The 13463-nt window shown below is 40.8% G+C and overlaps 1 protein-coding gene across 1 annotated transcript in view; it reads right to left on the bottom strand.

Moving 5' to 3' along the window:
- Positions 1 to 13089, bottom strand: part of shcbp1 (SHC SH2-domain binding protein 1) — a 17185-nt gene extending 4096 nt beyond the window's left edge. The window contains exons 1-11 of the mRNA XM_015393083.1: positions 12838 to 13089; positions 10054 to 10257; positions 9868 to 9983; positions 9581 to 9789; positions 6965 to 7060; positions 6655 to 6885; positions 6405 to 6582; positions 3410 to 3530; positions 2054 to 2185; positions 589 to 707; positions 411 to 497 (exon numbers count right to left, since the gene is read on the bottom strand). Coding sequence (XP_015248569.1) covers positions 411 to 497; positions 589 to 707; positions 2054 to 2185; positions 3410 to 3530; positions 6405 to 6582; positions 6655 to 6885; positions 6965 to 7060; positions 9581 to 9789; positions 9868 to 9983; positions 10054 to 10257; positions 12838 to 12973 — 1629 coding nt within the window. The 5' untranslated portion in view covers positions 12974 to 13089. The remainder of the gene's footprint in view (positions 1 to 410; positions 498 to 588; positions 708 to 2053; positions 2186 to 3409; positions 3531 to 6404; positions 6583 to 6654; positions 6886 to 6964; positions 7061 to 9580; positions 9790 to 9867; positions 9984 to 10053; positions 10258 to 12837) is intronic.
- Positions 13090 to 13463: the final 374 nt, after the last annotated feature.

Genomic DNA, 13463 nt, shown 5'->3' with positions numbered 1-13463 from the left:
CAGACGTCCATCCCCGTGAACACTAGGACAGAACTCAATGGAAAAGGAAATGATTCTTATTTCATGAACAATTTTTTGGACAATATGGTCTAATAAATAGCACATTTATATACATGTTTAAGCCAGAATGATTTGACATTTAAATATGATTTCCTAGAGCCTAGCTGACCATTGCTCTGCTGTTAGAACTTTAAATCTATTTATTTTAACAGTTTTAGATACTTTGTTAATATTAAGTGAACAAATGACACAATGTCCTGTTTTTAGAACATTGAGGGCCAGAAAAATAGCTATGATGGCCCTGATTAGGCCCCGGGCCTCGAGTTTGACCCTAGGTGGATGTTATGAGTTAATCCCATGGAGCAAATCGTTTTTCTTTCAGTGTGAATGAGCCACAGGCAGCGTCTCACCTTGATCAGGACTCCATCCTTACAGTGATGGATCTCGTTGTTGACCAGACTGCAAATGCTGCCGGGATAAATCTCCAAACCCGCTCCCTGCACAGAAACACAGCATAGAGATCAGCCATTCATGAAGAGGCTCAGTCTCTGAGGTCTCCAGTGCGATGGGTGCGGTGCAGTCCCCAACCTTGGAGCCGTACAGGTCGCACATGTTCATGGTGAGGCGGGCGGAAGTTCGCACAACCACGCCAGTGGTCTCACACTGCAGCACGCAGTTCTCCATGTTCAGGGTCCCCTGACGAACGCCTGGTAAACAACCAACCAGAAAAGGTTCAGCTCGACCAACTGTGCAGCAAGTTGAAACGATGGATGGCAGAAACATTTTATAAAGTTTGCTCTACAGGAAAACATCAGGTAGGAAAACTGATAAACAGCGCCAACCGATCCCTGTGCTGAACACATCAAAATAGTTTAATACTTTAACGATAATTTTTCAGGTTTGAAGGCAAAAAAAAAATAATTTTGCTACAACATTTAAGAACAATAATCATTAAAGCAATAAAGATACTAACTGTAACACTTGATTGATTTTCACACTAAAATACATCAAACACTTCGCAGTTTTAAAGCAGCTCTGTGTAACTTTTAGCTGTAACTGCCTGGTTTGGCGCCCTCTAAAGGCCCCTGGCAACATCACACTGATACCAGAACACCAAGGGAGACCGGTGTTCTGTCAAATAAGCATACCCGGTCAGACCAGCATACCAATAATCAATACCCATTTATCAATTTAATTTATCCCTTTATTTTAGAATAAAAAATACACTTGTACAAAAAAAAACAACAACTATTTAATTACTTACTTTTAGGTGTTTTTTTGAAGTGTATGACGATCTGACCTTAAATAGTTTTTTTGTACTTGACTAAAAGGATACACGGCCGTTGAGGTAGTTTAAAGTCTATTTTTCATACAAAACTGAAGTGATAAATGCAAATCGGACATCTTGCGTATTGACTATAGCTATGCTCACCTGAAAGAAAAGAAATTAGCGAAAATGTCTCAGCGGGGAATGCAGTTTTTTTTTTTTACATTGGGCCCTTGATTTTACGTTATTACATCATGGTCTACTCACCCATATGAGTTTTGTGTCATTTGGAGCCGTTCTGAAGATATTCTGATAGGTTATATCTAAGTAACGTCTTCCTATGGGCAACGACTTGAAGGCACAAACTGAACTGTTCATAATTTATTCTTTATGGTACGCCAGCATTCATAACATGTAGGCCAATCACTGTCCCCCAGACATCCGCGGTTATATTTTTTATATTTATATTTATATAAAACAAAGCTGAGTGTGTATGAGGTCATCCATGCGCCGGACTAGAGTTGTGACAGACAGCCCGGGCCACAAGGCGGCTACGCTAGCTAAGTAATTTGCAGAAGGAGACGAGATAAAACTAGTAAATTATCCTTTAGGAAACAATAGATCGAGTTTGGGCAAGTAAGTAAAACTAGCTGCAGTTCAGGGGACAGGATGAAGGAATGGTAGCCGGCGCACGAGGATGACGTAATACACACTGCGCTTTGTTTTTTAAGTTCAACCAGATTGACCAAACACCGAACAGGAATATGGAGAGTATGATCAACTCACACAGAATGCCTTCCACAGCGTCGTGTTGGATGAACTTGATGTTGGACACTTGGACGTCGGCCCCCGTCGACTCCACAAACGAGTCGCCTTTGTGACGGTTTTCAATCACCACCTCATCAGGAAACCCAAAGCCTGGTGAACACAAACAGAGAGGGATCTGTTCACACCAATCCAACTACGGTAAATCTCAGGAACCTTTGAACACAAACCAGTTTTTAATGGTTGGGAGTAAAACAGAAACCCCAAAGTAGAACATTATTGTGAAGTGGGAGCAAAAAGGTTCACTTCTGACCTCTGGGAGAAAAACTAGCATCTGAAAAACCACGTGAGAGCAGCAGAGAGATCAGGAAGGAGGTTGACAATAGGCTTAAAGACAGGATTTGGTTCTACAGCAACATCCTGAACTCCTCACAGAGCTCTGCTTGGACCCATTCATCTGGGCGACATGACTGCAGAGGCACCCGACTAAAGATGGATTCTTTAAGGCTGATTCTGATTGTTTTGACATCTGCTTTAAGTGATCCTCGATAAAGACTGCCAATTATAGGGGATCCAATTCTTTACCCGATAGTTTTTTATGCCTCAGCAAAAATGTTTAATTTCAACCAGACAAAAACATTTATTAACAAATCAAATCAAATCAAGCATTAACAGTGTAAAACAGAGAACAGCACTGTATGCGCCTCATTTAATGTCAGGGCAGCGTACCTCACCTGGCCAGCCACAGCAACTTTCGTCATGTGTTAAGGCTGATTTATACTCAGAAACCAGGTCATTTTCTTTAGTGATTTAAAATAAATAAAAAAAAGGAGTATAGACTCAATGACACAGAATTTTTGAATTACTTATAGATGAAATTCATTCTGAAATCCTCACTATCGAAAGAAAACAGCCTGGGGGACAAAAAGGACCTTGAGGATAAATTAAAACATGCTGCTACGAATTTTTTCTCAAATTTTTATTTTCTTCCTACTTAAATTTCAGCTGTAAAGATGTTTAACCTTCTTCATCCATATTTTTGTCAATGTTTTGTCAAACACAAACAAAAGAAAAAGTTGAGAAGATCTAAAGTTTTGGAGGAAACCTTAACTTAAGGTTTGTGAACTAAATATTTTAACCTAATATATATTTGCTTGATTTGGCTGATTAAAAGTTTTTTGTTGTTTTGTTTGCATTGATACTTGTGAGACATGTTATTACTGTGTCATCATTATAAAATGGACAAAGAGAAACAATATTGGCTTTAGAACTGAACCTAAAACGTTGGCAGGACATATGGGAATCAGTTTGACCAGAAGATGAAAGAATCACCTTCCTCCATTAAAAAACAAGCATCAGTCAATGTCTGCATGTTACCTTCAATAGTGATGGAGTCTGGTATGAAGATGGAGCTGCTGACGGTGTATGTTCCTGGAAGGACGATGACCACGTCTCCCTGATGACAGGCGCCCACTGCTGCCACCGGATCTTTGTGGAACTATGGGAATAAGACGCATCGTTCATTTATACAATGGAGGACAGAGAACTTTAGATGCTTCCTAATAATGGTTGGTAGCCTGAAAACATGCTACATGACAGTCTGCTTAATGTCAGGTATATACTGTGGCATTATCGGCCGTGACAGAAAATACGAGGGCTGTTGGAATAATATGAAGGAATAAATGGCTCTAATGCTACGTTAACACCTAAAGAAGTAGAGGCAGCTGGTTTACATGCAAAGTCAACGGTGGACGCGCATCAAGGCGCAGCAAAACCTCCCGTGTGTGTTTTGAGCAGCAGGAGTAGCGCGTCATGAGCTTCTGACGCGCAGAACACGCTGCAAACACAGCAGCTGCTGGAGTTGGAAAAATGTTGCTGCTCGAGACGCGACATCAACCAATCAGAGAAGCTGATCTGGGAGCTGACAGGGCATCGCTGGTATGTTAGGCTCTGAGCGGCTCGGACAGAGAAATAATATTTGAAGGCAGGATGGTAATCTAGATGAACTGACTGCACTGATGAGGTTTTTAGGTGGACTTTCTCATTTAAGAACATATTAAAACAACTTTTTACCCACTGATCACAGCAAATATAGCTGCCATTGTTACAGGCAAGGAAAGGATAGGGTAGCTCTGCCCAACGCGCATCAGACCCACCTTTTCCCACCGCGCAGCTGGAGAAGCAGAGATGCTTGAGCCGCGCGTCAGAACTAAACTTGTACAAGCATCAAAAATGAAGCAGCAAACGCGTTTTTGCTAGCGATGTGAACGTAGCATAAATCTGCGCGACCTACTTCACGCTGTCAGGCGGGTTCTAGTGTCGGATTTTTAAGATGTTGATCTCACGGTGTGATGTTGGCCATGACCTACAGCTTCTAATCAGCCAATAGGAAAGCAGCTGCTGCTGGAGATCTGATGGGGAAGATAAACCTGAGGGAATCCTTTTCCAGGATTTTCTAAAGATCCACTGAGACGATTAATAACAGAAACTATCAGCCAGAAAAATTACTTATTAATTCAGAATTTATAGCAGTATCCATGGAAACCACAAACGAACATTTAGCCTAATTTTTACTGTACGTATTTATCCTTTAGGATAGAAAACACTGTTAGTTGGAGCAGGCAGACCAACACAGAGGTTTAATCGTTTCTCAGGAACTAAGAACTAAAGGTTCACTACAATTATTTTCACCAAGCTTTGTCAATTCCATTTATTTGGGTGCATTATTTATTTATTTTTTTTACATTTGCATCTAATTAATGTAACGTTTCTACACTCTGTCTGTTGACCTACTGACATAAAGAAAATTATTTGCAAAATAGAACCAGAACAACTTTTATAAGGTAGAGAGTTTTGTTAACCTGACTCCGCCAGATGGATTTTCTCCGCATATCCATCTGGAAACCTTCGGTTGAAGTAATTTTGGGAAGGGGCGAAAATACTGGTTAGCTGATTAGCCTATGTTGGTGATAGACGGGCCAAATAAACCAATCAGATCAACGAAGCATATGACATACTAACAGAGCGACGGCGAAGAGGAGCCAATTGATAGATCAAACTCTTGCCGAAACCAGTCGGGAGAAGAGCAAAAACATCTTTTCCTCTGAGAAAAGCCTCCAGAGCAGTGTTTTGCTCTTCTTTCAGTGAAGAAATACTCTGTAATTCCGATAAAACTTGCTCGATAGCCACACTAACGCTAGCTTCATCGGCTGAAGCCGCCATGTTCTTTAGACTGAACTGTCGCGCTTCTCGTTGCGTCACACCTCAACCCGCCTCAAAGCCAACGCTGATTGGACGTTCATTTGGTGAACGGCTCCAATTTTTCTTTAACGGAGAGTCTCCAGACTGATCTGCGAGTGAAACCTTGAAAGCTCGCGAGATCAGGGTGGTCTCACGAGGCTAGAGTTTTGTTGAGAGGAGCAGGATTCCACAGATTCATTTTGGTGCCGCCCATGAAAATATAAAAAAAAAGCAATATATTTTGGATTTCCGACTGTTCTCCTGTCATGGAGAACATTTCCTGTTTAACAGACAGGGGATTGAGCAGGGATTAATCGATTAGCATCCATTTTCTTAGAAATCGTGGTTTCTCTTGTATCAAAAGGATCTTTCCATAACATGAAGGGCAACATATTTGTTTTATGATTTTCTGGATTCAAAAAAAAAAGAAAATAGTAAATCACTAACAGCAACAGTTAAAGCCTGGGACCTAACTGTTGGAGCTATTAATTCTTTATTTCTTTATCCATTTGAATTGTGTTAATTCCTAAACTTATATATTTTTTTGCATTATTTACAGACTTTATTTATAGGTTAATTGTTGAATTTTGTTTATTTATTTTTTGATGTTTTATCATTTTTTCTTTCTTTATTATGTAAAACAGGAAGAAATGTGGGCGGTCCACTTTCTATAAATGTAGGAGCCTGGTAAGGACCAGCAGGCATTTAGGTTAGGGGCCTATGGGTTTTTACCAGTGCAAGAGAGGTGACGGAGCAAGGAATGTTTGAACTCTGTAATGTTGCAAAAATATAGGAAATAAATCAACTGAACATCTACAAGTTTGGACTTCAACTTCTTTTGCCTGCGTCAAGAAAGCGTGACCCCAGTGCCTATAGTGGCTGATTGGAACTTTATTGGATGTTTGGTTTGACAAACAATCGCCACTACACTAACCCTAACCTGTACGGAGCTAAAGACACATGAGGCCTGGAATGAAGACTGGCGGTTTGGGAGCCAGAACAGAACAAAAACGGAGAAAGCGAGACAGCCTGAGTGAGCCGAGCGCCTCCATTAAAACCATCTGGACTGAACTCCTGTTTTAGCTCCAGAATCTGACCGCCGTTCTGCTGTGAGCGCGCGGGAGCGACCCACCTGGATCTCTGTGTTCTCAGAGGCGCTGAGTGGAGTGAGCCGTGCGGTGAGCAGAGCCTGGAGCTGGATGCTGCTGCAGACCCCCGTTACCACGTGAACCATCTTCATCCCCGACTCTCTGAGCCCCCGGCTCTCCACGCACTGCCGCCTGGAGCTTCCCTTGTAGGTGAGCACATACCTGGACAGGGGATGGAGGGGGGGTCAGGGGGTTCTGTGGCGTAGAATGACTGCTACCTGCAGAGGGACGCACCTTAGCAGGGGGTTCTCTATGATGTGTAATCTACGTTTAAACATCTCCAGCTGGTCGTAGAGCTTCAGGCCCTCCACCATGGACACGTTGTCCAGCTCCGAGTCTGAGTCAGCGCTGAGGCCGCTACGCAACTCGGAGAACTGCTGGAAGCACTGGGAGCAGCTCTGCAGCAGAGACTGGTACTCTGCCACCAGCCCAGCAGGGAGTCTGTCCTCCAGGACGTCGTAGAAGCTGAAAGGAGGCATTCAGGAACGTGAACCGGCAGCAGGAAGCAAAGCTTTGGCATTACAGAGATTGGAATGGTGCTCACAGTCTGAGACGAGGCTCCACACAGCGGACAAAGTAATCAAAGTCATCGTCCTCGTCTTCCTCGTCCCACTGCCTCCAGATGTGCTTGTAGAAAAATCTGCAGAAAGGAGGAGAGGAAGTGAATGTTGGTCCTTTACTGCTGCAGCAAAAAACACATTTTGGAAATTGAAATTTAACAAAAAATGCATTCCAGACATGAAACTTTTTTGATTGTATCTGATTATATCAGCTGTGCTGCTGCCATCAACACCTTTGTTTATAGATGCTGGAGATCGGCCTGTTTTTCAGTGTAGTCCTGTTTCTCTGCCTGTGACTAACTGGATGTGCTCTCTTTCATCCTCTGACATGGGAGCTGGCTCAGAGCTCGTCTGCCTGGCTGAGTGTTTCCTGGACGGGGACGCCTTTTACAGCTGCTTTCTGTATCTCTGCTTCTGTCTCCTTGAACCCCAGTCGGCCTCAGCAGATGGCCGCTCACACTGAGCCTGGTTCTGCTGGAGGTTTCTTCCTGTTAAAAGTGAGTTTTTCCTCTCTCATGTCGCTACAAGCATGCTTAGTGTGAGGGATTGTATTGTATTCAATGAGTCGATGCAATCAACTGGTTTTCCTTAGATAGAAAACCTTGACTGGATGATCTGGTGAACATTAAAGTGCCTTGAGATGACATGTGTTGTGAATTGTTGCTATACAAAGAAACTGAATAGAGTTTTCTAAGTTTTTGTTCCCCCCCTAAAAAATAAAAAATATACATCATCAACTTTTAATTGACTTAAACCGTGAAAGATATCAAAAAGCTGACCTAAATGGAAATAGCTGAACGTTTGAAGAACATTTTCAACAGTGTTTCTAGTGTTTCTAGCTGAAAGTTTGCTGAAGTACTTCAAGTTCAAAGATGCTGAACTTTTAGCTGAATTTTGCTGAAATCTGGGAATTCTACATTAATTTCAATTGGGCCAAAAGTCGTAGAATAAGCTGAATATTGCATAAACCTTGAAATAGTTATGTATTTTTTTTAGATGTCTCATTTTCAGATTGAGTTTTCCAGATCATACTCTCTTCCCTTCTGGGCCGGATTTCCTCTGAACTGAGGAGCAAAGACACATTTCATTTTTTTATAAAATCCGTTAAGCTGGGCATACACTGCAAGATATTTTCAATCGTTGCACGCAGCTAAAGCTCAAACTGTACGAAGAAACCGCAGGGTTTAAACGTTCACAGCTCACGATGTTCACTGTGCAGCCCGACGCTCTGATGCGATCTACCTTCACTGTACGTCTAAAAAACACATCGGACTCAGCGCTGAGAGGAGGCGCTGGTCGGACTCAATAATCTGGAAGATTCCACATGCGCAGCGCTTGAGGCTCTGGTAAATTGGCTAGTAGTTCTGCTTCAACAGCAGGATTTGTCCACATGTTTGATTTTCTCCCGACCTCGCGATTACTGATCAGGAGTTGGCGGTGAGAGGCTGATCGCCCCTTGTTACCTCCTGTATACTACACAATGCAGGATGGAGGAGGGGGCTGAAACTCAGCCCAATCGAAAAAGGGCAGAAAAAAAATCGTATACAGTCTACGCCCAGGTTAAAGTTGTAGGGAAGTCATATTTAAATGTCAAATCATTCTGCCTTAAACATGAATATAAATGTACTCTTTATCAGACCATATTGTCCCAAAATTTAGAAAAAATTCTATTAAAAAAAAACATCTTTATTAAAATCTGTTGGGGGTTTTTTTTGCAGGCCAGTTAGTTATACGTCAGCCAACGTTGGCCAATCATATATCAACGATATATCTGTCCAACATCTGTCAATCAAATGTTTTCAGTCATAGCATCTTGATTCATATGTGGCAGCTAATATACGCAGTGTTCACGGGGATGGACGTCTGTGTCTTCAGCAGGCGTAGAACTAACAGAACTGGCATAGTTGCGAGGCAAGGGCTCAAACATGTACGGCTGTAAGCCTTCTACACCAAACCAAGCTTCTGCCGCCCTGGCGTCCTCTTCCACAACATCTTCATCCCTACTTTCCTCCTCTAAATAAAAAATGTGTGACGGAGGAGACTCATCCACGACCTGCGACACTAAACTCTCCTCCTCTTGCATGTCTCCTCTGTCCATAGCGTTCCTTTACAGTGTCGTTTCTAGGGTCACCAATTTAGTGCTACTTAGTCACAATGGAATTTCCCATTGGGAACCTACTAGCACAAAGTTGCTAACCGGTTAGCAAGGAGCTTCCAAAAAACCGACCAATACCAATTTGGTTTACGAACCACAACAATCCTGCCCCCTTGATAAACGACCAATCACGTTCACTTTATTCACTCCTGTAAAGTCGTGCACCACTCGGGAGAATTTTGAAATGCAACGTTTGGAACGGCCGCTTTCCTACGACTTTAAAGAAAACCTTGAAAAAAGAAAATTTGGGAGAAAAATTATAACAACATTGAACAATAAAATGTAAAAAATTTGTGAAATCAGTTAAGTTTCTCTCAAATCTTTTTTTGATAAAAACTATATTTCCAAGTTTCATTTCTTGATTTAATTTTAACCCCATTTATAAAACGTTCTGTTTGCAACATTCCCCGCATACGGTCAGAGCTACTGATCAGCAGCTTCCTACCTAAGGTGCTCCAGAGCGAGAGCAGTCTGATCGAATTCCCCCGACTCCTTATAAACCACCTGCAGCTCCAGCAGGGGCACTTTATGCTGAGTCGCCTCCAGCAGGGAGTTAAAGGCGTCCTCTGTGATCTCACAGCCTCTGGTTTGGCTCTGCAGAGGCAGAGCCAGCTTCACACACGCCTTCAGCTCATTCAGGTCCAGATCTTCCACCTGAACTCGACCAAGAGAGTCTCGTTACATTCCACCGCTTACATTAGAAGTCCTGCCACGTCCATAAGCTGCTCTTACCTCCACCACGACGTCGAAGATGTTGGTGCTCCACACGGCCGACCAGTCGCACGGCTCCAGCGCCTTTTCTAGGTAATCGGCCGTGAACGCCTTCACCTCCGAGGGCTTACAGTCTCCTGAGAAAACAAACACGTCAGCGTTTTCCAGAAAGGCAGCAGCTATACGGCCAAATCTCAGCAAAGTTACCCAGCATGTAGTCCTGGTACGCCTTGAACCTCTCGTAGAACAGCAGGTTGCTGGTCTGGAAGGTGTCGGGTAGATTCCAGCCTTCACCTCCGAGCCGCTGGCATCTCTGCAGCCGAGTTCCTGAACTCTCACCGCTGCCGTGATCCGTTCCACTGTCATCATCGCTGTCCTCTCCGCTCTCATCGTCTTCATTCTCAAACAGGGCTGCCAAGGGGGAGGGGGGTAAAGACTTCACCTCTGAATCAAGTCTAGATCTGCAACCATCGATTCTTTTAGTAATCATTTATTCTATCAATTAATTTTTAATCACCTGAAAGGAGATGCTTTTGGTAATTTACCACATCTAAACAATTTGTGATAAAGAAAAGAAACCATTTATTTCAGCAAATGTCATGCTTTAGTCTCTGAGCCATGACTATGGGTAACAAATCCATTCCCTTACAAAATCAGCTGACAGTTATTTTAATTAGAGCTACAACTAAGGATTATTTTGTAAATTGATTAATCTGGGGATTATTTTTTCGATTAATCTGTTTATAATCAGATAGCCAAAGGTTCCTTAAAGACGATTTTTTTAACAAATTAAACAGGTGAAACTAAAACTTTTCCTCTTGAGAAGTTCTGGATAGAGAATATAGACTGACAAAATTTATTTTAATCTTAAATTCAAGCTGTCTATATATTTCTTTACAATTTTAGTATAATTACTGCTCTAAATGGGTTCTTCTGTCAGCTAAAGGCATGTTTTACAGTCTCTATACTCCAGTTAATGATTAATCATTTACTAAACTAGTCGATTATTTCAATAATCAATTAATCTGATTAATCGATTCAGCCCTAATTTTAATGATTGATTAAATCAGATGAATCATTCCAGATCTAATCACGTCACTATGATCATGGGAAGTTCTTCTAAAGCTCTTAGCTACAACTTTCAAATCAAAAAGATAATTTTTTCCAAAAAGAAAAAAACATCCACAGAACATCTAGAGTGGTACAAAACAAAACAATATTGCTTTTTAATGAAAAGAAGATAAATAATTGTTCTAGAAATGTTGACTGGTCCAAAATAGATCCTAGAAGCTCAATGGAAGACCTAAGAAATGTTTTCCTCTCTGTCAGACTGAGGAAAAAAAGAAAGAAGCTAATTTAATGGAAAAGGAGGCCAAATATATCTATCTATCTATCTATCTATCTATCTATCTATCTATCTATCTATCTATCTATCTATCTATCTATCACAGCAAAATCCTTCATCATCTTTACTGATGACAGGCTGCAGCCCGAAATCGTATTGGTCTTCTGGACGTTAACAACAATGTTTCTATTGGTCAATAATGAGCATCTGTATTGGTCTGGAAATGAAGACAACATGATGTGGCAAGATTTAAATTAGTAAAACTCAGTGTGAGAAAGGAAAAATTAGAACAAATAAAATCTGTAATAATAAAAACAAAAGAATTAAGTTAAAGACAATAAATGTAACTAAATAATATTAAAGAAATTAAGAACGTTAATTCAAGGAAAAATTAAAGCTGAGAAAACAGCAGTTACTCTCTTTTTCTGTTTAAGACATTTTTCCAAAGTTTTATTACTGGCTCGAATCTTTTTCTTCTAAAAATAGTTAAAAAATAAATTATCCATAAACAGGTTTGAAATAAAAGAGGGAACTAAATTAATGAATTCATCATTAACCCTTTATAGGGCCCTCAGTGAAATCCTTTGAAAATCCAAATTTCAAGCCACATTCAAAATTATGGATATTTTGATGGCAGAAATGAATATCAATGTAACAACAAGAAACACCAACTTGCCCAAATATATTAAGAAAAAAAAAAAAAAAGCGCTTCTATGAGAAATACATGAAAAATACTCTGAGAAGGAAACAAATTTTTTTGGTCCAACATAACCTAGAGGCATTAATGCTGATACTGGCACTGACATTTTTTACTTTATAAAGCTAAATATAATTGTTAACTTATTATCTTTTTAACTTTACTTATTCACTTTTTATTTATTTTTTTACCATTTTTTATTATTATTAACTTTTCAATTAACTTTTTACAGGTTTTTTTATTATTAACTTTTCCATTAAGTTTTTACCTTTTTAACTTTACTTTTTAATTAACTTTTTACCTTTTTTCATGACATTTTAACTTTTTAAAATTTACTTTTTACTTTTCTCTTGACTTTTTAACTTTTTAATTAGCTTTTTACCTTTTTTCTTGAATTGCTAACGTTTTTCCCCAACTCAATTTCCAGTAGGTAATATATGATTCAAGGCCTCATCTAATTAGTCAAATACCTAAATAAGATGTACAGCCATGTAGCAGCATCTTTGCTGAATGACTGGATATAGATCTAGTGCTTCTAGACCTCACTAAGGGGTTGGAGGGGGGCTCCATTTATAAGGCATGTGATCAAAAACACTAACTTGCCATATAAAGGGTTAAAATGAGCTGAAACTTTTCCAGGGCGGAAGCAGCTGTTATCCCAGCATCAGAAAAGTAAATACACATTTGAAGGAGTTTCCTCTACAGTGACTCGATAAACAATAGAGAAAATATTTAAGAGAAATAAGTTAAAACGCACAGACCCAGATGAACAGACAGAGGTTTAGCTACACTGGAAACGCGCAGCTAGCATAACTGAATCCATGTAGCTTTAGTTAGCTTAGCGATGGACCGTTTTGACAGCTGGGATTGTTTGGCCCTGTGCTTGTAGCTGTGTGGTTTTAGCCACTTTGGTGACTCTAAAGCAGAAGGTATAAAGTTTCCCACATACCCTGGTTTATATTCAGCAGGTTTCGCCCCGATCCTAGCAGCTCTTCCTCTGCTTCCTCGGCTTTAACGGCGGACTGTAAATCCACCACCACCATGTCCGACATGTCACTGATTACACACGCTACGTCCTGCTCCATTGGTGCGCTAAAAACAACAAGCAAACACCGGGGTCTGTGTGATAAACTGTTCGGACTGGTTCTGTTTCACTGTCAGACAGCAGCGCCCAGCGCCAGGCTGATTCTTTCAAAATATCCCGGTCAGCGCCTGGGCCAATCAGAACGCAGAACACTGGGCCAATCAGAACACAGGACACTGGGACAACCAGAACACTGGGCCAATCGGAACGCAGAACACTGAGACAATCAGAACACTGGGCATGCGCTAAACTCAAGCTGAAAGAAACCTCTCAGCCGATTGTTTTCATTACACCGAAAAACAGTATAAAACCTGCTGAGATCTATACTCTATGGAAGCCGTTTCCACCACATGAAAGTATAAAACTGACCAATAGAAAGACATAATTATGACATACAACGTCATAATTTCGACTTTCAAAGTCATAATTATGAGCTAGAAAGTCATAATTATGAGATTCAAAGTCATAATAATCCCAGGGAGAAATTACTT

This window comes from Cyprinodon variegatus, unplaced genomic scaffold, assembly GCF_000732505.1.
Source record: "Cyprinodon variegatus isolate N-32 unplaced genomic scaffold, C_variegatus-1.0 Scaffold624, whole genome shotgun sequence".
Lineage (NCBI taxonomy): Eukaryota > Metazoa > Chordata > Actinopteri > Cyprinodontiformes > Cyprinodontidae > Cyprinodon > Cyprinodon variegatus.
The sequence above is the reverse complement of the archived record's forward strand: the minus strand, read 5'-3'. Positions and strand labels throughout refer to the sequence as shown.